We start from the raw sequence: 24,480 nt of genomic DNA, 5'->3' as shown, positions 1-24,480 counted from the left end.
GCCATATTGCTGAACCAGATAATGGTGTAGGTGACGTATATGACCAGTGGCCCGGGCCTTCCTCTCAGACACATCTCTTACTGCTGTTGAGTATTACAAAATCCCATGAGCTGTGAAGGACATGAATTGTCCCTGGGACCTACGATTCTGTGGGATGCTGTTAACAGGCTAAATACATTAGGTTTTGCAAACTCTGAAAAGTGGGATTGCAGTGTATTAGCCCGAGAGGATTTTCCAGGAGGAGGTTTGAGTGTTGCACTGCAATAGGGTCTGAAGAAAGGGTCAACCCTCTTGTCCTGTCAGGTTACACATCTTTCCAAGACTGAAAGGAAGGGAAAAATGAGTTCAGAAACTGTATGATATGGTTAGTTTCTTCCACCTATAGCATGTCAGGTCTGAGTAGTTTAGCTAGGTGAAAGACTGTCTGAAAAAGCACTTTTGGGAGGCTTGTTCAGTAAATTGTTTTTCCGTGTCTTTCTGAAGAAGAGTTCCTAGTACTTCTTAAAAATTGGCATGGAAGTCCCCAGGTACATTGGTACATTCAGTATGTACAGCTGCAAGAGCTATGGAAGGCTTTTTTCTATAGAAGCTTGAGTACCTGAGGCAACAACTGCTCTCTAGTTTGGAAACTAAGCAGACACTTTTGTCTGTGTTTACTCCTAAGGGAAAGTAATGTGACCATCATAAGGCTGTGAGTTACATCAATTTTAAAATATACTGCTTTGAATTAAGAGAAAAGTGAGTAGGAAAATTCTTCCTTCTGGAAATCTAGTTCTCAGCTGATTATTTATGTGTTGATATTCATTCTTTCCAAGTAAACAAAGCAATAAGCTCTTCTTATGAGCCAAGTGAATCAACATTAGTGGAATGAAAATCATTCTCTTACATAATTGTTTTTCCCCTACCTCCAAGCCCTTAAAAAAAAGGGCCAGAAAACCCACCTTAGAAAAAAATCTGGCTGCAGTGACCTTATAAATTAAAACAAAAGGAGTGATAAAATAATAGGGAGAGAAGGATTTAATCTTTCATTTAAAAAAAAGTATGTACCAGGTTTTAAACATGCCTTAGAAAGAATCCCATACTCCAATGGACATTTGCAAAGAAAAATCATGAAAACATGCCCTAACTGTCTGGTGGGCAAAAGAAATATGAAATGAGCAGATGTATAAAAAAATGGGTAAATTAATATTTCCAAAAAAATTAACTTTGCATGCAGTTCTGGTGCTGCCTTCGTACTGCAGGAATGTAGTCAATGCAGGAATCCTTGAGTCAGATAAATCCAACTTCAAAATAAGAGGGAAGCAGGCCCTTAAATCACTTTGCTACATTGGAATTAAATGAGCCTGCTCAGTCCTGCCTTCAAGATCATCTCATTCTAACAACGATCTCCAGCAGCAACTGCTGTCTATAGAGTCTCACGCTAAGTGCAGACATTGACAAGTCACTAAAACTCATCCAACTGTATTTTAAGTAGGTGCCAAACAACCACCACAACAATGAAGTCTGTTTGTGAGTGATTTTTTATTGTCTGCAATATCAAAGTCAATAACGGTCCCAGATATTGGTAAAGTGCCATTTCAAGCAGACACAACTGAAGGGGGAATTCACACTACACAAGATGCACGACAACAAAGTGTTCCTCCTCCTAAAACTAAGAGGGGGCGGAATTGTCCTTCCAAAACCTGATGAGATTAGATGGCATCTTAAGACACCAAACATTTCAGCAGGGTTCTGCTCCAATTCTATGACAGCTAATTATGAAGGACAACTCCACAGTGGAAGCCGTCTGTGTAATTCAGGAACAGCATAAGGCTTTTTATTTCCTGTACATGGTCAGAGCGGTATAACATAAATCAGGAAGAATTTTTCTTTTTCTTTTTTATTAGGAACTTGAATAATTTAGGACTTTGCCAAAACTCTGTGACTACTGATCTTCCGTGAAGAACTGTTACAGCCTACTGCATTAACAATGCCAATGACAGCCAAAACAAAGTTCACGAGCTCACCAGCGCTGTTGTGCTCTTCTGTAACATCTGATCAGCCTGCTGGCTACTATATTAGCCCTTATAACTAAGGCAACTCCTGTTTTTAAAAGGGAAATAAATATCAACATCCTCATAGCACTAAAAATTAAAAATCTATATGCCACTCTACAGCTTACCTTCAGCCCCACGTTAGGCCCCCATTCTCCCAAACTCCTGAAGAGTTGTGAAGTCCCCTGGAAAGCCTTCACAGCCCAGCTTCACCCCGTCCCACCCCTCAGACATTCACAGTCTCCCAGCTCGCGATTTCCACACCCGCGCGACATCAGGTCACCTACAACACACGTGCATCGTGTCAGGCAGAGGTACGTAACCGCGTTTCCTGCAGAATTTGCTCAAGTAAACGATAGAAAGCTTATGGCAGCATTAGGTTTTTAGGCTGGCTGTGGAGGGAAAAACGATACCTTATCTGGCATAAAGCCTACTGGTAGAAAGTCAACTCCTCGACATATTTTGAACTAGCAGAGTGAGTAAGTTTACACAAGCTCAGTGCTTTGTGTTTTTACTGTACCACCAAAACATGGTCAGAGAGTACACAAGTCTTATCATTACTGACTCCTTATCTTCAAAATCTTCTACATGTATTTGATCCAACCTCTTTAAGCACCCACTCAGTGCGTGCAATCCTGACCTCCCAGGACCGGCGATATTTACACACCACAGAAACAATGGAGCCGTTTGTCTTGCGAGGAGGCTTGGGCGCAGGGGAGACAGCTCTCTCCCTCGCTGGCCCCAGCTGGGGTATTTGTTTCAAGAAATTGAAACAACTGAATTTCTGAGCCTTAGAATAAGACAAAATATCGCTTCTTTAACCTTGTTTTCCTCTTCCTAAACTCGCGCAAGCTTTCTCAAGCCACTGACTACAGAATGAACAGGAGAAAGACAAAAATATACCAGAATACATATACAAACAGTGTATATACCCTTACATGACTACAAGCTAATCTATGGGAAAGTCTTACAAAACACGCAGTGTTAGAAGTAGCAGGATGCCCATAATACTTCATTAAGGATACTGATGATAAACTGCTTTTTTTCCCCGGTGTTTCACAATTTAAACGTCTAATCACTTGCTTTCTACATATTCTGCGAGCAGTGGACAGAAGGCCAAGCAAAGACAACTTCTATTCTCACACACTTCCATTAAGCTCTCACTAAAAGTCATTGTTTTCCTAAATTGCTCCCAGAAATCAAATTTGCATTTAATATCAATCTGGTGCAAGTACAGTGTTTCCTCCTTTACAGTAATTGTTTTTTTATAGATGTTTTCATCAAATGCATGATAGAAACTTTTGGAATGTACCCCTTGAAACGTCCTGCTGAGTATTTGCTAACATTTGGTAAGAAACCTCATGAGAGCCTTTAATGGAAGTTAACATTTTTTGCATGTGTCATAGTGCAAGTCTTCAAAGCAGACGTTTATAACAAAGTCTTAATGTGACTTTAAAGCTCCAAGTCCTTTTCTAGATATCTGCTTTATGTTTGCTGACATTGCTGACTGCCCAGAATTTGGCTGGCTCTGACCAGATTGCACAAAGGCAAACTGAAATGACGCAGAACTTACTTTTTCCTCCTTTGTACTTCCTTAACAAATAGAAATTTAGCAGCATGTGCATAAGGAAAGTAGGCAACAAAAGAAAAGAATCCCCAAAACCACAACCAACCAAAACCACCCACTCACATGCCAGTTGGATTTTAAAGTGATTTCTACAGCTAACAAAAGGGACGGATTGGGAGTCCTGAAACATGAAGTCTGTTCTACCCACATAAATATCACTTCCTGGGAGGCAACCAGCACGTTGTGCTTCCATAAAAAAAAAAAAAAAAAAAAAGGAAAAGAAAAGCTGTATTATGTATGTATCTCTAGAGATCAAAAAGAGAGTTACTAGCCTAAGGGAAAGACACGTCGACAGTAACTTTATATGGCCTTTGTGATCAACTAATCCCGAGCTGATCAGAACAGATCACTCAAGTACTGTGAAACCCCGTAGTTCAGCAACATCGTGCATGCCCTGTGGGCCGTGACCTTAGCTCTGCAGTTCCTGAGCACACCTTACCTCTGAAGCTGTGTCGAGGTCTTCAAACAACAACTTTATGGCTCTGCTCTACCGTGCTTGCACAACAGTACTCAGTTTTCAGTCACATATTTGTGTGGCCACAGCATGCTACTGCAACTCTGTAATTGAAATAAAGTGGTAGAATAAGGATCTTTCCAAAGCCGTACCAGCAAGAAGCAGTTCAGCCTGGAAGACTCACGCAATCCTTGTCTTTGGCCCAAAGTGTGGCTCTCTGGCAGCTCAAGCCAATGTAAGTCAGCCCCTTCCTTGCAACGATGCTCATGCAACAGCACGGCGAGCCAGTTCAGCAACACGAGCCAGCTCAAAATGAACCCCGTCAAAAAACTGCTTCAATTAGATGAGCTACCTGACCCAGGCAGTCTCACAGCATTACTGATGGTGCAAGCAAGAGCTGTCGATGGAAGGAGGTAGGACAGAAAGGCAGCAGCCTCAGTTTAAATCTGTTTGGGCCACTGTAGCCACTCCCTGAGGCTGCCACAGTGATTCTAATTTCTGGGAAATTAGCTTCAGCCTATAGAAACTACTGTGACTCAAAATTTGTTTTTGTAAGAGGACTAGATGAGCTGCAGCTATTGTATTTTGAAATGAAAATGGTTAATCTGCCAAGAACTGAGGGAAACATAAAAAAAAAGAAAAAACAGAAAAGTGAGCAAAATACTGTAACTGGCCTTTTCATGGATAAAACTCTTAAAATGTAGCTTACTTTAAAATCATACTGCATCACAGAAAATGGTTATTTAAAATTCTTCCTTTGCTTAGGTCTTTGTATTATTTACAGCTTGTCCCATATTGACAATTACAAGGTATGGGAAGAATCATCTATAGCATTCCTTCTTCATAAGGCCAAAACTTCTGCTTTCCAACTAACTCTGAAGTGCCTAAGAAAAGAGGAGAAAAGTTTTATGCTTGATTTGGCCATCACACCAGCTTGCTTTTACTGCCTGAAACATGAATAGCATGTCTAGATAACTGAACTCTGACAACTGGAAAATCAGACTAGTTAGTACGCTGTCATTTTTTTTAAGCAAGGAGACCTTGTCAATTCTACCTGTCAAGCGAGTTTGGGCCAGATTGTTAAACATTTCCAGCAAACAGAATAAAATATGTTCCCTCCATGGAGCAGACTTTCACTTACTTTCCTTGCTCACAAGGACACCATTAGACACCACAGTGCAAGACTGTCCACAGGACTAGACTTCATTACTGAAACTATTCTGCTCGAGCTACTGCTGTGAATGGGAATCACTAGAACTTTAGTTTCATGGATTTCCTGGCAGATAAGATAGTACTTACCAGTTGCCTCAGCTTCCCTACATTTGCACCAATATGAAGTACAATTGGCAGTAACCCAATTTCATTATTCTTAGTTAGAGGAGTCAATAAGTGTGGAAAGAGAAATGAAATGGGCAGCTAATCAACACAAAAATCAGATATTCTGAGGCCAAGAAAGTGTTTATATGCTGATGACTCATCTTTTGCAGCAGTGTATGCAGCAAGAACAGGAAATACACTATTGAACTCTCTTATGACAACGTTGATGTGAAAGGCCGAAATAGCTTGTTGTCCCTGCTGTGATTCAGCAAGCAGGAACCGTAATCCTGGATTTCTGCAGAACATACAAGTGCTTCCGAGCTCATTAAAGGACATCAGAGAATACAAGGCTTCTGCAGGATACATGGTAAGTAAATGCCTTTCAAAGACTGTGAAAAGAAACGCAGGTGACCAAAGCCTGGCCCTGGACGCCCTGCCGCTGTTTGACATACAACGCGTCTAAGGCTCATCCACCTCTACTGCGGCAAACCGCTGCTGCTCCGAGGTAAGGGAAGAGAAATGTTCCTCCATCCTTCTACAATGGCATGAAAACTTACTACGTTTGATAGCGATTTTACTTCTTGTTTTAAACCTACTAACCCAAATGCAGAGTTCACATTGGAACACAGCTGATAACTATTCTAGAACAAACTTTCTGAACTCAGAAACTGCAATTCACTACAACCTTTCATGAATATTTGTACAGAGGCACAAGACAGCCACTTCTTTACAAAGTCTAGGAACTTTCTCTTATCTGATCTTTTATCATTTGTTTTTCTTCTTGCGTAGCAGAGGTTCCATAGAGGAGGTGGCTACAGCAATGTATAATACTACTGTCCTGCAGTGGTAATTCTTACAGCAGATATCTGCGGGGGGAAAGCAATGAAATTATCTGTGTGCCTGATTTTAATGTCACTATAAATTATTAGAAATTGAAAATTTATCAGTGGATTTAGATTAGTTAGCTTAGCTTCATCTTAAAAATAAAAGTGAATGATTTTGTTCAGTATTATTTCAGAGTCAGATAAAATAGGTTTTGGGAACAAGAACATGTGTTTGCAGAAAAAAAACAACCAAAGAAAACTAAATAAAAACAAGAAGGTCTCTCTTTTTAGAGCTGAATGGGAAGGAGATATGGAAGTGGAGGAGGTTCACATTTGTACCAAATAATTTGTGTCTCACAAAGCCAAAGCTATTAACTGCTGTTAGGCTCAGTTTTATCCTTCTGCTGGAGACTGTCATTCAGATTGCCCTTTCTGCCTACTAAACAATTCAAGCAGGACAGAAGCAAATTAAGGCTGCTGCAGCATAGCCAAGCTGCTATCTGTCTTTTTTTATTTCCTTAATATTACCGTAATACTTGGAGATTAAGCTGTCCCTTGAGTGGGAACATCCTTCCCTCCGTTTTTGGTTATCTGTGTGGTTGACTCGGTAACTTGCTCACTTGTTTCCTTCTGCTGTCTCATAGTAATACTCTGCAGACCATGTCACACACGGGCCTTTAGAATCCCCTGTATAGAGATCTTGTAGCTAATGATTGCTAGATGTTGACTTTTACAGCTCGTAAAGCCACTAGCGGGTATCAAATTTAATACGTTCAACTGACATCGATGTATTTATCTCTTGGTTCAAATTACTACATTTCTGGGGTTTGCAAGGTTAAAAATAATATAGCACAACAGAAGAGGCCTTTTAATACTGCTTACTAGCAAATGGGAGTTTCTGATAAAATCCAAAGGCTATGGCAAGCAGACGCTACACAGTTAAAGGAGAGACACTGCAACGCAATGGCTTCCAAACATTGATACCTCTGGCAAATCAGCTCCACAGGAGAAGCAGCATTCTTGTTTTCAGGGAAGCAGCCACCATGCTCAGACTAATACTTACCCTTCTGAAGACACATCATCTTCCATAAAACAAAAGGAGGTGCCGAGAGCTTGGGCGAAGCAGCTGGAAGAAAGGATAAGAGAGAACGTAGGCTCACAGGGAAGGAATGGAACGGAGGTACTTAAAAACCAGATAGTCGAAGCTTGCAATCATTAAGTAGCATGTATTATTTACTGAATGCCATTGGACTGAGGAAGTTTCTTTGCTGGTCACAGTTTACCTATTTTTCCTATGCTGCAATAAGAAATGTAATGTTTTGACAAAACAAGGTGATAGGTGACAACTAGCTGGGAGTGCCCTGCTCCATAAAACTGTACGTGCCCAACTCGCCGTCAGAGGCCAGGTGAGCTGGACTGCTTTTCTCCGACTGTGATACTAGCGGCAGTAGCTAGCGTGGTGAGACAGACTGCTCTAACACAGCACAGTAACCCCACGAGTTATGAGCAGTTGGGAAGGGTGTCTGTGCAGCAAAGCCTTCCAAGCACCGTAAAACAGTTTTACTCTTCAGATTATACTATAATGAGATCCTAACTATGCAAAGTCAAATCTCCCATGATGTCACGATTTCATCACATTAATTTCTCTCAGATCCCCAACTCACACTATGTGCCAAACAATCATGGCCCCTTTTTTGGTGTGTTCATCATCTCCAAGCTTCTCCTGTAATCTGTAACCCATTGCCAACTAACCATTTCTACACCAGTCCCCACAAACACCACCCAGGAAGGGAGTAGACACAATATTTTATGCTCAGTTGAGCACAACTAGCCTGTTCTCACACTCAATGACAGATGGGACATTTAAAGCACGCAAGTTGTAGGCACAAATCTGCATCATGATCTGGTCACCAGCATGGAATTTCACTCCATTACCTACAACCAGCATTCAGCAAACCACCCAAGGCAGATTGTTCTCTATAAAATATCATGTTAACAACACTTTTCAAGAGGAACGGCTATCATTGCTAAATAGTTTCCAATAAAATATTGTTGAAAAGATACTCAAATATTATTCTTTCTCCATTCATGGGATATGATTCACACACCCTGCCTCTCCCCCTCAGTGAAAAAAGAGCTAAATCACCACAATCAAAAAGCAGACTTTCCCCCTCTTGAGCTGGTTAGGTTTTGCCAGGGGAATATTCATCCCTCTGGAATGCAGATTAAGCATTTAGGAAAGAAGCAAAAGGTGCAAAGAAGAGATTTTGCATGTCACTGTACAGTATTTAGCTTCCTTCTGAACTGCTAATGCATTTCTCTGGTGATGCAGCTACTAAACAACACCCCCTTGTACTTAAACATATCTTGTCAAGGTTGGTTTTTTTTTTCCTTTTCTTTTCCTTCTCCCTTCCCCCTCCTCTCCTCTCCTATTCAATGGTAGCTCTCTGCACCTGGGGGGATTTTCATACCTGGAATTCACATGTTAATAACTAGGACTCCATGAAGAAGTTCAGCTGTGAATACCAGGTGTATGATGTTGCACTGGCTGCTGGTTTTTTTTGTACTGCGTATACCTGCACATCTTAGTCTACATTACTGCTGTACTTCAATCTGCCCTAGTACATGTAATTTAGTCATGCTGGATTTTTCCAGCAGTACATAAGAAATGCAGTTTACTCTGAGTGATAATACAAGAGGGAGCAACTAATGATTACAGGTGGAGAAAGACAAGGATGCACAAAGACAGATCTTATGATCTGTTTTAGGTGATGATGTAGCTCTCATTGTTGCATAAAAGTTTCTCATGATGTTTGATCATCACACCACCTTCATCGACAGACCACGTATCCTTACCTTCCTCTTTCTTACCTTCCTTTCCTAAGAGGATCACATGGAAACTTAAACACATTATCTAACTGTTCTTTAAACTCTTGACATTGATAAAGGAAATTTGAATGAGAAGAAAGTTAGGGAACGGAGAGAAGCCTATGCAGATAGTGAAAAGGTGTAAGAAGAGGTGTGGAACAGAGAAACAAAGAGATCCAAAGATCTTTTCTGCCATCAGCCTGACTACCTTTTTGACTGGAACACAGGCACTTCCATGACTTTTCAAACAGCCAGCTTGTCACAACATAGCACAAGGAGATCTACAGCATAAATGATCCAAATCCATAACCACAGCTTCCCAAGCAGGAGTTAACAGACTTTGGGATACCGGCAGGTGCAGGGACATAATTATTTGTTACAATTTTTTTTTTTAATTGGGCTTCTTTAAAATAAAAATAGGACTATTCATAATTCGTCTCCCCTCCACAAGCTACTGAAGCATCTTCATTGAAAGAAAAAAGCATTCACTTCAATGTTAAGTGCATGCATGAATGAAATATGTAACTAAAAGACATTTAATGACATTTGCACAAATACTTTCCTGCGATCATTCTAATTTTAATTATCTAGTGGACGAACCCTGCCTCTGAACAAATCAAAGGGTGCTTTAAAAACAGTCCCAAACTCCGCGGGCTGGGTCTCCTAGTTCAAATCTGCTTTGCAGCTTTTGCACTAATATTTTCCATTTTGCACCCTAGCTTTACAGCCTCTCAATTTCTTCCTCTGTTTTTGATTTCTAAATGCTCTTTGTTTCTATCTATACAATCAAACATAGTGCACTCGAAATAAAACATGGGTTATAAGTATGTGAAAATAAAACTCAGGAAAGTTGCAAGCAATTTTTCCAGCAAAAAATACTATATGTTCAAAAATACATAAATAAGATTTTAATACGCCTCACACAAACAAGCACATGCCTACTCATTCCTCCAAATTCTCAGAGCTCTTGCATAAGACTTTTATATTTGTCTTAGTTCCTGAAGTTAGACACATCCTAAAGTTAAAAAAGATAGACTTGTTAATAACACACAAATGTTCATAGACATAACATCTTTACAGATATCCTCTGTGAGCAGATCAAGCCACTCTCCATATGTATTTAAATGTAGTGGAAGGCTGGAGTTTTTAAGTTGTCAGATCTGTGCCTGGGTAAGAGGGGCTCTATTTTCACTCTTCGAGCAGTGAGAGATTAGCAGCTTGAAATCACTTTGACAGTTTCAGTTACTCTATTGCATACCGCAGGGAATTTTAATTCCAACCTGTGAAATTGTAATTGCTTCTCAAGAAGAGCAGAAGGATTCTGGGTAATGGCCACAGCCAAGCTCAATGTCAGAGTTGCCAGTTGCTGCCACTTCAGATATTACTTGCTGTTATTCAAAAACCACTCCAGCTTTCCATACGGGAAGTTGAACTGGGGAGTGAAACTAAATTAACAGAAGCTGTCAGATGTTCAGAGATGTGCAGGCAATGATGTGATAGAGGTGGATGAACTCTCCTCAAAAGGTACCTTCTTCTTCTTTCTCTCTCCTGCTTTAGAGAACAAGTTTTACAGAGACCACGTTTTTTATTTCATATTCTTTTCCTAACAAGTATACCATTAATAGAAAGCTACAATGAAAAGATTAAATGACAAAGTCCTCCAGCATCCAAACCCACGCACAAGGAGGACATAAAAAGTGTGCACTTAATGTTATTCAGAAGAGATTTAAGATGTCTTTGCTATTCAAGTCTTGTGGTTTGCAGGATTCCTCACTGAAAACAGCCAAAGAGAACTCAGAGCTACCACAGACATTTCAGAAAAATAGCTGAGGCTTCCTTGGTACCAAAAGGAAATTAGATTCTTTTTTGCTTTGGAAAAAACCAGGCATTGAATGTAGATTGCTTATTAGCAGACACATTCTCTAGTGATGAGTGTGTTCACGCACGTGTAAGAGTGAGATCAATTGACCATGGGGAAACTTCTCCTGCAATGACCTCATTAACTCGGAGTGCAGTAGAGTTCTCATCCACCCTCATGGCTTGCAAAGAGAGAATACTTGGTGGAAGTAGGCCTCAAACATACTGCTGACATAAAAATTAAAAACACCACCTGGCATGGCAGTTAGAAGCATTCAGGGAGCCAGACGGGAGCAAAAATCACAGGTCAAATGTGTTTGGGTCAACCCCTTCCATGAAGCAGATACACTTCTACAATTCACTCTATACTCACTGAGGTTTCCCAGCAGCCTTCAACAACAGCCTGAAGCAGCATGCAGTTTGTGTTTTGCCTGAAGGTCCAGATGAGCTGTTTGACCAGAATTGACTTGTTCAGCTCAGTGGCTTTGAAAGCTTTAGTTGTAAATAAACAGGAGCAAATGACAAACACTCTACTGCTCTACAATACAAAGTGTCAAAAAGCCCTCTCAAAATCTAAAGGAAGATAATAAAATACTTGATAAACAACACTTCCTACTTACTGGGTTAAAGCTCAGTTTAAGAATATACTGCATCTGTGGGCAATGACATTTACAGAGTCTTCTTCACCCTCTTTCTGTATACTGCATTATTTCTAAGAAAATAAGCTGGTCCCATTAAAGCCAATGATGCACAGAATCTAAATCACAAGCTTCGTAAATCTCTAACAGCTGATGCAATGAGTCTGTAATTGCTATGATTAGATAAGCTAGAGTGGCTGACAGAGAGAGTGCTAGAGGCATAGAACATATCTGCATAGTTTATTCCCATCAAATGCAAAAATTTGGCTCAGATATAATGATTTTGTCAACTCATAGTTTTCCTGAAAATCTTGTGATATATGGTACTTTCCTGAAAATTTCAGCTCCCAGAGTCAAGTGGTTTTTTTCTGAATATTTCAGATTTGTTAGAAATGTAAATTACTGATTGTTACATATTCCTGGTTGTAAAGAAAAGCCTGAAAAAAAAAAACAACAAGCAGAAGCTAATCAAGAGCACAGTTTTTTAAAAAAAATCTCATGAGTTTTGAGTCTTGGCTCATGACCTTCAGTGGTTGCAATAAGCACTATAATACTCAAGTCATTACACACCTAATTTCCTGAAGACAGTTACATTTGTTGCTATAATTTACAAGCTGTACTGAAAGCATCATGGTGGAACTTCCTGATTAATTGTCTGTAACTACTAGGTATCCTCGTTTTATAAAGTACAAAGCATCCTTCCTAGGAAATTATTCATCTGCACTGTAGAGCCACTGTACTGGCTTTGGCTAGGGTAGAGTTAATTTTCTTCATTGTAGCTAGTATGAGGCTATGTTTTGGATTTGTGACCCAACCAGTGGTGATAACACGGGCGTGTTTCAGCTGCTGCTGAGCAGCGCTTGCACAGCGTCAAGGCCTTTTCTGTTTCTCACACTGCCCTGCCAGCGAGCAGGCTGGGGGGGCACAAGGAGTTGGGAGGGGACACAGCCGGGACAGCTGACCCCAACTGAGCCAAGGGATGTTCCAGACCATAGGACGTCATGCTCAGCATGTAAAGCTGGGGGAAGAAGAAGGAAGGGGGGACATTTGATGTGATGGCATTTGTCTTCCCAAGTCACCGTTAGGCGTGATGGAGCCCTGCTGTCCTGGAGATGGCTGAACACCTGCCTGCCCATGGGGAGTGGGGAATGAATTCCTTGTTCTGCTTTGCTTGTGCGTGGCTTTTGCTTTGCCTATTAAACTGTCTTTATTTCAACCCAAGTTTTTCAAATCAAGTTTTCTCATTTTTACTCTTCCGATTCTCTCCCCCATCCCACCGGGGGGGTGTGAGCGAGCGGCTGTGTGTTAGCTGCCTACCAGGCTTAAACCCCAACAGCCACGTAGGCAGCTCAGCTCCGTCTGTGCTGGGTGCAACACAAACATACTAAAAAACCCCAACAAACAGTTCCTGCTCTTAAGCTTTTAAACAGGCTTTTTAAAGTTTGGCTGAAGATCCAGAAAGGTGACAAGGCACGAACGAATGAACAATATCATGCAGACAGCTTCTGGCAGAACTGGGCACAGAGTCCAGTCCCTGACTGACCAGCACAATCTCAAGATGCGTGGAGATCCTGTCATGACAAAAATGGCTTGAGGAAATAATTAGAAATTTGCAGTGTGCAAAATGTAACCTCCCCACTAACAAAGCAATATTGTCTTTTACACAGCATGATCCAATGCACAGCTAATACAAGATTCACATGTAGGTCTCTGAGCATTATACTAAATCTATAGAGACTGTATTAAATCAATCTTTTAACAGAACTCTACGACCAGAACTCCATCTTCCCATTCAATGATAAAAACCCAATACCTTTAAAACTATTTCTATGTAAAAAATAATTCTTGTATTAACAAAGCCTAGGAACACATTGTGAAGTATAGAGAGGCAAGATTGAAGGACAGAAATTCTTTCAGACATGACAGCAAAATAAATAGCAACAAATGACAAACTTTAATGGCCCAGCAGTGTTTGATTCTAATGCAAAAAGACACATATAAAACCATCACACTGCATTAAGCAAAATTTTTAAGAAAGCTTTAAATGTTTTGCCCATAAAAGATTACCAACATCACTCAATGGAAAGATCTCTTATAAACCTCATGAGTTTCCTGCATGCAATTTTACCTGCTACAGCAGTTATGAAAAGAGTAAGCAATGCAAACATTGCATCATTTTAGAAAAAAAGAAGAGGAAAGATGCAACAAACTGTTCTGCCAATCAAGGATCTCAAATTTTGGCAAGATAGATCTCCCTAGAGCTTATTAACATTCCTATGATGGCAGGAAAGGCATAGGGTGAGTACAAATTATTGCCCAATTCATATTAGCGCTTTTTTAAAAAAAAAAAAAGAAAAAAGAATTTTTGGTAAAAGTATTTCCCTTGAAGATTTTAAACAGCAGTTTTATTGTTTTCATAAAAGCCTCATTCAGTTCACAGTTCTGTTTTCATTCCTCCGTAGTAAAACATAACAAGAACTGCCAGTAGAGCCAGGCTGACAGACAGTATCTTCAGTCCACCTCCTTCTTGTTGCCATGGGAGCTGCAAAGCCATCCAGGAGCTGAGCGGTGTTTTCACTGGGATCTCAGCAGAAGGGTGGGCTTTCCACTTTGTGCCGTTCTGTGGTGCATGTCTGAACTCCTGTGAAGAAACACACATATTAAGATTGAATCTGTGTTATGTATTTCTGATTGTACATACCAAATACAGATAAAATCTCCTCTTTATATTGAGGTTCAAATTAATACCCCTTTTCAAGACAACAATTCAACCTGCACTGCATCGTCATCAGTATTTCATACAGAAATCTTACCAATGCCATACAAAGGTAATCCTTCTAATGAAATTAACTGCCAAATCAATGAAGCTGTTAGCAACAGAAACAAATCTCCAGACCTCTCTGTCATCAAAGAGAGTTTTTTGACGATGATTTTTTAATTTGTTTATTTTGCTGCTATCTCACTACTCTCCCGTTTTTGGCTTCTTCAAAAGAAATGTCTAAGCAGTGATAAAGGGGACCACAACACAACAATCCTTTGCACAGCAGGGCTCTTCTAAAGTCAATCATCGTCTCCTGGTGTGCCAGCTCAGTGGTGCTTGAAAATCCTCCCACAGGGCTTTTCCTTTCCCCTGACCCTCAGGAGGCAGCTGTGCTAAAACACTCACCTTCTCATTCAGCATATTGAATCCGAGTTCCCTGCTGCGCCTGCCGTTACCATTCTCAACCTGACTGCAAGCACCAAGATACCCCAGAATATGAGGACTTCTAACTGCAGGACAAGTTACAGATGTTGAGTCACTATTTCAGCAGAAAATCCAAGTGGAAAGAATAAGAAACTCTTCTCTCTTGCAACCTTGTTCAGTTCAGCATGCTAGCATTGCAGATACTCAAAAGGAAAAACGTCTATAAAAACTGTAAAATGGTGACATTTGTAAGAGGCAGAAGTGGTAAAGGTGTAATTAAGCAAGGGTGTAATGATCTTGCATCATAAGATTCAATATTTCTGTTCATCATTTCTTTTTTCCTCCCTCTATTTCAATAATCTCTTAGGAACTCAACTGAGCTTAGCTGGATTTTTAATTGGTTTGAAATTTTCCAGTTAAAAAAGGTTTCTGATTAATCCATTTTATTTTTTTTCCCCTTCGTGTTTCACGTAAAACAAGTCCGGGACCCAGAAAGTACCTATCTGGATAATCTTGTATTTCCAAGCAGCTGAAACAGCATCACATGAAAATACAGACCAGATGACCGACTCCCTCTTTTACCAAATGTATTTCTGGGCAAACTCAAAGAAGTATCAAAGTTGCAAGAAAGGTGCCTGCCCATGAAAGTGTGACAGCACAATTCAAACTGTCTGTAACTGCCTCCTGTTTTCCATTTCAGGAATCAGATCCATTATAGCAACTGTAGAAGGAAAATAATGATTACTGCTGGTTAGGTAAGTAAGCATCAAAGGGGCAAATGACAGCCTGGCTTAAAGGCTATTCTAACATCTGAGGTACTGTTGATTTAGGCCACAATTCACACAGGCAGAGGGTTACTGAGCAAGTGACCTATGAAATGAAGATGACTTCTCATATATACTGCACCCAGAAGACCATCAACCGGGTAAACAGAGGAAAGGAAACAGGTAAGTGAATTGGGGTATAGTTCTCCACAGCGTAAGGCACAATAACAACACTACTCCAGCCTATACTGTGCAGAATATGTTAGCTTCATCAATAACTACAAAACTGCTTCACATTGTTAAGTTATTAATTACAATCAATTTGAAATTTTAGTAACTGGCCCCAGCGATTTTATCCCCTCAAATCAAAGCTGATTAACCTGCAGAATGAACCAGAAACCATACAGTATTAAGGTTTTTTTATATATGAATCAAAACTCATGTGTAATTTATTCTTTCTAGACATTATGAAGCCTTTCTTTTCTTTGCAGGTCTCACAGATCTCTACCAAACTAAGGCACATAATTTATGGTCATGACCTGTTTTTGCATGTATTGTTGGTACATTAACAGTAAGGCTAAGGTGATTTAAAGGAATGGATATGGCCATAAAAATATCAATACAACCAAAGACTGATTTCTTCTTATATTTAATTTTCACTGATTCACGACTTAAAATTTGGCTGACTACAGTCAGACTCCCAACTCCTTATAAATATTTTTACACAGCTTGATAGTCAGTAAGGTCCTGAATATTTAGTTGTAGAAGACCAGATGCTACCCCTCAGAAAACAGATAAAAAGGGCCAGTACCTCATAAATGACTTTGTAACTTTTTCCTCAATGCTCCTCTTCATGCTCAGCCTCAGTTCCTCTCTAACTGTCTCTGCGAGACTGGGGCTAGCCAGCAAAACACCCCAAACACAAGTTACAATTTGTAAAAAGTTTTGAGGGCCTTTTTTTCCCCCTTTACTAACAGTTAAATGCATCAGTGTTTCATGCATTCATTCATGTTCCTGTGCAGTAGTTTTCAGTAGTGATTTCACCGGCACTTCATTTCTGTTTTACGGTTTTTCTGTCTTCCAACATAAAACCAAATAGTCTCATCTTGTTGGTATAATTTTGATCATGAATAGCCTATACTGTTTTTCTGTTACCATATTGTTTTCCTAAACCTCTACTGCAACACGCAATGCATATGCATTAGGTAGTGCTGCATAGTGCTAGTAGGACAGAACGGCAAAAGAGATTTTAGCAAGGTTTACAAAGTTCTGGTGGTGGGGAACACCACTGTCCCCATGGCCAGTTGTCCTAGTGGTATTTCATCTAAGTCAGCCTGTAATGTTGCGAGGCCCATTTTCTTCCCTACTTTATAATATTTCCCATAAATTAGATGATTATACTAATACACGAAACCCATCTTTAATTTTCTTTCATAGATGAAATTTTTCTTTTACAGTATTTTACTAATATTAAAACTTAACTGGGTTGGAGGTACTATTCTCACAATTTCACTATGCTTTTGTTTTCATTCTTGTATTTTGAACTCCGATGCATTTGTTTCTACTGGTAGTCACATTTGCTAAACTGCTCAAAACTTTCAGATTTTCACAGTATCTCAGATCATATAAGAGATTGTCAAACAATTTAAACCAGAAGTTTTTCTTTCAACAGGTGCATTTGTGAAATACTACTACTATTACTTTGCTAACCTGAATTCTTTACAAATCTAAATGTTCTTTTATGGACAAAAAGATCACAACTTGCAAACTAAAGCGACCCTTTTCTTCAAGATGTACTTCACAGGTTATCACTTAAAACACTACTGCATTTCTGTCTGATGATGTGTATCTCTTCAGGTGATCCTGCCAAGTATTTTCTTTCAAGAAAAGTAATGAATATGTTCATCTGATCCATATTTTCTCAGAACTATTCTCTAGTTTGCCCCAAAATTCTGTTTTCCAATACCGACACATGGGTAATATCACCATCTTCCTTGAAAATTTCCATCATTATTGTCACAGAAGACGCATTTGTAAAAAAGGGTACATCTGGTTCCCTGCAACTGAAAGGCTCCTTTAGAAAATGGCAGTCTTTTGTCCCCCTCTGCAAATCGTACCGCAGCTTTTAAAACCAGGATAATCTCTCAGAGACACCTGCAGGTAGATGCCTCTTCCTAAGAGTCTGTCATGCAGCTCCGCAAGACACGGCACAAAACTCTCGCTGAGAAGAGGAAGAGCTCTGCTAAGCTGGCCACGTTCTTGCGCTTTCTTAAGCCTGAGCTAAGGGCTGAGCGGCCCTCGCTGAGTCTGGACAACAGTGACGTGCCTGCCTGGAATATAATCAGTTCTTACCAACATACAATTATGATATGCTGTGGTAGTGAAAAACACTGTATATTTTTTTTTTTTTATTTGGGCAAAACGTCCTTCTGTAGGCTCCGTTTGAGGACCTAGTTTTCAGGTAAAGTATACAGTATATATTGTAGTGTACATTGCAAGCACAGAGAAGGAGGGGAGAGGACGAAGTTACAGAAACTAAAACTAAAATTAAGCCTTCTAGAGTAGACAAGGCAAATTACAAGAGCTGCTTTGGGCTGTCATATGAGCTTCTGAGTTGCAATACCGTAGTGCTGTATTCCGAGATCCTCTCATATATGTTCTTTTCCCTAAAGCTTTCCATATGCTGTGCCTTGAAGAGCTATCTAAGACACCTTCAGAAAAGACCTTGCATGTTTTGTGGGGAGGGGAGTTCTCCACAGAAAACCAAGTTTATCAGAGCTCTTTCATACACCTTTAGCGTCAAAAAAACTGGCTGGAGGCAAAGATCTCATTTGTTGAACTAGCAGTTACGCTGGTCCAATCCCTGTGTTCTCACTTTATAGAAATATTAATTCGGAAAGGCCCATAATTGTATCTCTAGATAAAATATTTGCAGTGCATTAGCTTTTCAAGAAAATCTTCAAGGCATTTTTGTAATATTCTGAACTGATATAACTGGTGATACTTACTACACACAATCACTACTCAGAGTGCAAGTTTCTTGGGCTGAGCTCAGAAATCACACTTTTGTAGCTGCAAGACTTGGGAAGATTAGCGTAAGGATTAAGTTTAGTGGAATTTAGAACTAAATCCAAAGCCTCTTTTACCCAAAAATACTTGGAGGCAATCCCAAGGTAAAGAGGTTTCCAGAAATATATGTTTATACTAATTTAAGTCTTGATAGGCCATAAACTCTTTGGTAGACTTGTTAACAGGGAGCATTGCTCTCACTAAAAAGGACTGCAATGAAGGAAAAGGTACTCTAAGATTTAAACCTATATACTATTAATCAAAATGAGGCAAAAAAGGGAAATTATCAAACTGAAATGCAAAGACAGACACTTTGAGCTAAGCATCTTGTATTTCCATAGAGGCAGCCTTTCATCTTGTTTTGGCAGCCACAAAGTAAACACAAGACTTTGCTAATAAGGTATAATATAAATTATTAAACCATCTAGTGTATGATCAAATGCATTTCTGATTATTTTTTGAATAATTCTGTCTTGACGACTGCCAGGAGTAATATATTTTGTGTACTCTTGCGCAGACCCATTGATTGCTGTCTTTCTGAAGCTCCAGTCCCAGACTTAAAATGCTGTGCATGAAAGAAATATATGATCACATCAAAACCTAAGCTTTGGCATCTGTCGATCACAGCCTAGCTTTTTGTAAGATCTCACTTCATGTTAGTCAACAAAGACATGAGAGCAACTCTTTAGCTCTGAGCTGAGGTTTTAATAGATTCAAAACATTTCTTACATGCAAATTTCTTTTATGGCTCAGGGGCACTGTTAGAGCTTGAAGTGTTAGCTAACTGCTGTGAAAAACTACTTGACTGAGCATATCTCAAGATAAATTAGACTTCTGAATTTTTTAGCCCGACCAAGTACATCTTACACACTTGTACTACTGGGTTTAAAAATATGGACTTTTATATAATCATGCACAAGTCTGTGTGACAAATTAAAAGAAAACATGTTAAAATATGCATTACATATCCTACTGCGCCATTTGAAACTCTGGGCTATTACACTTCGGAGGCATTTTTCATATTTAAAAAACAAACAGTTACTGAAGGTCACATAGATTACACATCCAAAAAATATGTAAATTAAATTTTATTGAATAGTTCCGGAAGACACATTTAATTCTGTAGGTATTAAGAGAGCTCCTTTGATTTATTACTTACAAAACTCTACCAGCCTTCTGCAAATGTGGAATGCTGCTCTTAAAGTAGAAAATAAATGGCATACAAAATATTTTTTTCTAATGGAATTAACATGGTAATTCCCATAAGAAGCATCCCTGTGACCATGTATTCCAATGAATGCACAGTGCTATGTTGTTAAGAGAAAATGCTGTCTACAAGCGTGCTTGTGTCAGATGTTATCAGCTGCACACCATTCCAGGAATTCACTGATTCCAAATACACACGGAGTTTACTTACCCGTTTTAAGAAATGGGAAACCTTGAAGAAATAAATAAAGCAGCCAGGCACTTTTGCAAAGGAATTTCATATTGCTGCTTCTTTTTGTGTGCATATACACATATGTGTTTGAGTATGTGTGTGATGTATGACTCTATGCTTTAATATATAAGTGAGGGGACAGAACTGAGCTGAAGGACAAATACAGACTTATTATGAATTTCTCAGTAAATGGTCAGAGTCTTAGCAATAATTAGGATTCTTAATCTGTTAACCCCAAATCATTACCACTGAAGTTATAGCAAGAAAATAAATTAATCAAAGCATTCTGTAAATAGCTGCAGTCACTAAAACTGTCTTGCTGTCTGTCATAGGACCCTAGGATAAATCGGACCGCATCTGGTCCATCCTCCTGCTCAAAAAAGGGTCAGTTATGGCCTAGTTTGCTCAGGGGTTTAATTAGTTGGGCTGTGAAAACCTCCAAGGATGGAGACTGCACAGCCTCTCTAGGCCTTTGTTCCCCTGCTTGACCATCTTCATGGGGAAAATGTTTCTCTTCCCACCCAGTCTGAACCTTTTGTTTCAACTTATGCCCACTATCTCTCATCCTCCCACACGCACCACTGTGAAGCACTTGGCTCGGTCTTCTCAATAACCTCCCCATAGACACGGGGGGAGCTTCTGTTAAGGTCTCCTGAAGCCATCCCTTCTCCAGGCTTGAACAAGCCTGGTCCCTCAGCCTCTCCTCACAGGCCAAGTGCTACAGCCCCTCACCATCCCTGCGACCCCACGCTGAACTCGTTCCAGTTACCAATTCCTAATTTATAGCAAGATCACAAAAAATGACCCAGTCAAGTCAGGTCAGCAATACTCCTAGCAGCTGGACCATGGTCAAATACAAACATAAACCACATTTAATTATGGAAGGATATAGAGATTGATTGGCCTTAAGCTCAGATGCATCACATCTGACAGTTTCTTCCATATTTGTCATCCCTTAGGGAGATCATCTTTAACTAGGGCCTACCCCTGACCTGCAGAGCAAGTCCACAACATCTTTTTTCCCTCCTAGTAACACTTGCATGATCTGATTCCTTTGGTCAGCATAGAAAAAACACCTTTCCCATTACTCAACTACCTCTCACCTTGATTATTACTACAATCTCCTCCTGCCTGTCCTGTTTTCCTTCTGCTTCTCCCCATTTCTCTCTTGCATCATCTGACCATATGGCCTCTCCTAATCAAAAAAAGCAAAGATGCCAATAGGAACACAGATTTGGAATGACATGCCATATCGTGACTTTCTATCCATGTCACAGACCCACCTCTGGAACGTCCTCCTCCTACATCAACATTAAATTGAAACTTTAATATTCCCTTGTAAGAGTATAAGAGAAATCAATTCTTTCTCTGTAAGTTACTGTACCAGAACTTCCCACCATTACTGTAAGGCTCCACTGGTATTTTTCTTGGCAGACATCTCGCTGCTGTCTTCCAGGTTCTTACTTAAGGGTAGGCCCTTGCCTACCTACTTCTTTTTCCTCCCCCAACTAGTCTTTAAGGATTATTCCCTCAATGAGCCCTCAAAATTCATAATGCAGTTAAAAACTAGATGGAAGGCTGAGTAACTGGGGCTGATTAAATGACTTCCTTTTTGATGTACACTTTGAGGAGGAGGGAAACAACCAAAAAGATCCAACTGACAAAAGAAACAAAAAGAAGAAAAACAAACAACCAAGAAAACACAAGCCAAAAACACCTCCAAAATGTTTAAAACACAGTCTTGTGCTGCTTTCCATTATACACACTTGTTTTAGCCTGTTTCTCTATATTTACCTATAAATGCTTCCAGCCAGGAGTTGACTCTTTTTTTTTTTTACATATTTGTATTTTGTGCTGCTATTAAACTTAGTGACTCAGTATCCTCCCACTACACAAATAATGCATTGTCAAAATAACCTGTCATTCAAGGTCAGAAGCAACATTTTGAAAAATAAGTCAGTGTGATGTCTGGATTCTGAGCTTTTTTTTTTCTTTTGTAATAAGGTGAGGGGGTTGTCAATCACTATGCCGGAAAGAAGTGACATGCAAGCCAGCGTTCCAGTCATGCACTTGCAACCAGAAGGGAACTGACAGATCTTTTAAGCAGAAAAAGTTTGTGATTCAAAAATCACAGTTGCCCAAGTAATGACTTGAAATGAAGAATGAACCTTGCAGCACAATGTGGACAAATTCAGGATGGGGATCTGTCACTATTTATCTCCCTGTACATAATACAGTTTTATGAAGGAGATGGCAGGTGCTTGCTCTGGGCACTCATCTGGTAATTAGTTGGCTAACAGACGAATCTGTTTCCTAGAGATCACAAGCACAGGCTTCATGGCTTTGAAAATACATTACAGTGAATTACAGGATGTACATTTACTTGTAATAACAGTAGATACCATTTTTCAGTGTGCATATCATGGCCTGTCTTAGTAGATATCATTCCACAGGATTCCAGCTTGCTCCTTCTTTAAAGGATCATAGAGATTTTGTTGTTGTTGTTTTTTTAAATAAGTATTTTAAGGTTATATTTACAACACAACAATTTCCCCAGTTTATTTTGTTGGATGATGAAAGAATGACAAAGAGCTAGCAGTACATGAACGTTCAAAGACTGCTCTACAAATGAGATTATTAAATGAAATACGATATACTTTTTTTATAGCACAAGCCTTTAGAGACCATCACCTTTTTGCTTTTCTTTTAAATCTTGGAATAACAATGACAGTTATATGCAGGTCAACGGTAGCTACAGGCAAAGGTACAAAAGGTTTCCATCAGAAAGAGTACCCCAGTAAAATGAATAGCTAGATCTGAAAAAATATATTCATGCCACAAGAACCCCCAATATAACTGAATGATATTCACATATCAACAGCGAAATGAAGAATACTGCTTTTACTTGGAAGTGAACTCTGAGTATATATTAAACCACTATCTTTAAGAGGAATTCTATACTCCCAGGTGGTAGAAAGAATAAAATACTAAAAGCCTTTCTAAAGATTGTTATTTGCAAAGAACACTCTGATAAATATCCAAGAAAGAACTCAGGGGACATTCTCTGTCAAAATCAGGAAAAGCTTCTAAAGATCTTTCACATGGAGCAAAGTAGAATAAACTGATATATGTACATATTCTTGGCTAAAGCCTTCCCCTTAATCCTAGAATATGTCATAATCCTGAATTTATGGTGTTTTCATTTATTCCTACAGAACTGAGCATTACAAATGGAATGTTCCAAGGAGTCTTCAACGTTGCATTATACGACAATCACAGAGACAAAGGATATGGCCCTTCTTACACTCCAACCTCACGGATAATAAACATGGTATAAAATAAGCATTTTTAATATTTAGGAATGATACTAGTTTCCAAAGTTTAAAATTCCATACCAGTAGGTAGCTGTGGGATCTATATGCCTCCTTCATTTTACAGGTAGAGAAACAAAGAAGATTAAAGTGTCTCCAGTGCCATAACGCAAGCCAGCAATCAGGTTTCTACAATTCCTGTCTCAGATTCCAGTTGTCACCAGAAGCCAACTTAGCCTCTAAAACCTTTTATCTCTGCCAAGTTTAAGTTTTAAATACATTTTCTTAAAGCTAGGCAATGCCTTAATATGTAGTCTCCTGACAATTTCTCTTACATTCATTTTCACAGACTTCTCTGTCCAGTATCAAATACCTCCAGTTCCTGGGACTGTAGATGCTCATGAAGCACAACTGGAATCAGACGTTGGCAAAAAGGAGCATTTCATGCAAGCCTGACTTTTCACAGCTAATAAAGGGTGACTGATCTTGACCAACTTTGTGGGTTCAGTGATAATACAAAGGTTTCCTTTTCATATTGTCATGGCCTCTTTCATTTAAGCATCCTTAGTTGTTTTAGGAGGTCTCCCACAGTGCCAGTTAGCATACTTTTGAGCACCTGAGGGAGTGTCTTGAAATCTGAGTCTCCTTTTTAATTTCACACTCAGTCAAGTTCAACTGCAGTTAATGGAGGACTCTCTCATGGAAACATCAAACAATGGTTACTTTCAGTGATTAGCAAGCCTAACTGCTCTAACACAATCTCTGTATCCCCAGTCTCTACGAATGATTCGGCAGCCCTTCTCCACAATAAAGATTACATGAGAAAAACCTTTCTTGGCTTGCTGTGTATTTTATGCTAGATAATCATGATAGCACCTTGGCGCTCTGTCTAAGACATCAAAGAACAGTAAGTATCCAATCTACAGGCTGTAACAAATATCTACCCTCAGGAGAGCGTTTGTATCGTTCAGAGGGTGGTCTGACTAGACAATCAACTTCTGTCTCTGTAAGGGATTGAAGTGCATAAGCACGAACTTGCGCCCTATCATGCTCAAATACTGGCAATTTGTACCTCGGACGAGAGCCTCCAATGAAT

The 24,480-nt window shown here is 39.5% G+C and overlaps 2 protein-coding genes and 1 long non-coding RNA gene across 6 annotated transcripts in view; 1 reads left to right on the top strand and 2 right to left on the bottom strand.

Annotated features, from left to right (window-relative positions):
* The window catches only part of LOC138690344 (uncharacterized), a 56,177-nt gene extending 51,149 nt beyond the window's left edge, over nt 1–5,028 (bottom strand). Inside the window, exons 1-2 of one of the 2 annotated variants that reach the window (XR_011329191.1) lie at nt 4,467–5,028; nt 4,100–4,218 (exon numbers count right to left, since the gene is read on the bottom strand). The gene's annotated coding sequence lies outside the window, so the exon portion shown is untranslated. The remainder of the gene's footprint in view (nt 1–4,099; nt 4,219–4,466) is intronic. The other variant, XM_069809210.1, reaches the window with a different exon arrangement.
* Nucleotides 5,029–5,577: 549 nt separating this feature from the next.
* Nucleotides 5,578–24,201, top strand: LOC138690343 (uncharacterized). Of its 2 annotated transcripts, XR_011329189.1 has the most exons (4): nt 5,578–5,798; nt 15,503–15,749; nt 23,289–23,404; nt 23,734–24,201. It is a non-coding gene; the product is annotated as an uncharacterized lncRNA (long non-coding RNA). The 2 variants fall into 2 exon arrangements; XR_011329190.1 differs by having other exon boundaries at nt 15,503–15,557; nt 23,289–24,201.
* The window catches only part of CDKAL1 (CDK5 regulatory subunit associated protein 1 like 1), a 419,452-nt gene continuing 408,521 nt past the window's right edge, over nt 13,550–24,480 (bottom strand). For both annotated transcript variants that reach the window (XM_069809205.1, XM_069809203.1), the window contains exon 16: nt 13,550–14,259. In XM_069809205.1, coding sequence (XP_069665306.1) covers nt 14,053–14,259 — 207 coding nt within the window. In that variant the 3' untranslated portion in view covers nt 13,550–14,052. The remainder of the gene's footprint in view (nt 14,260–24,480) is intronic.

This window comes from Haliaeetus albicilla, chromosome 21 (assembly GCF_947461875.1).
Source record: "Haliaeetus albicilla chromosome 21, bHalAlb1.1, whole genome shotgun sequence".
Taxonomy (NCBI): Eukaryota; Metazoa; Chordata; class Aves; order Accipitriformes; family Accipitridae; genus Haliaeetus; species Haliaeetus albicilla.
This window is presented reverse-complemented; position numbering and strand designations above follow the sequence as displayed.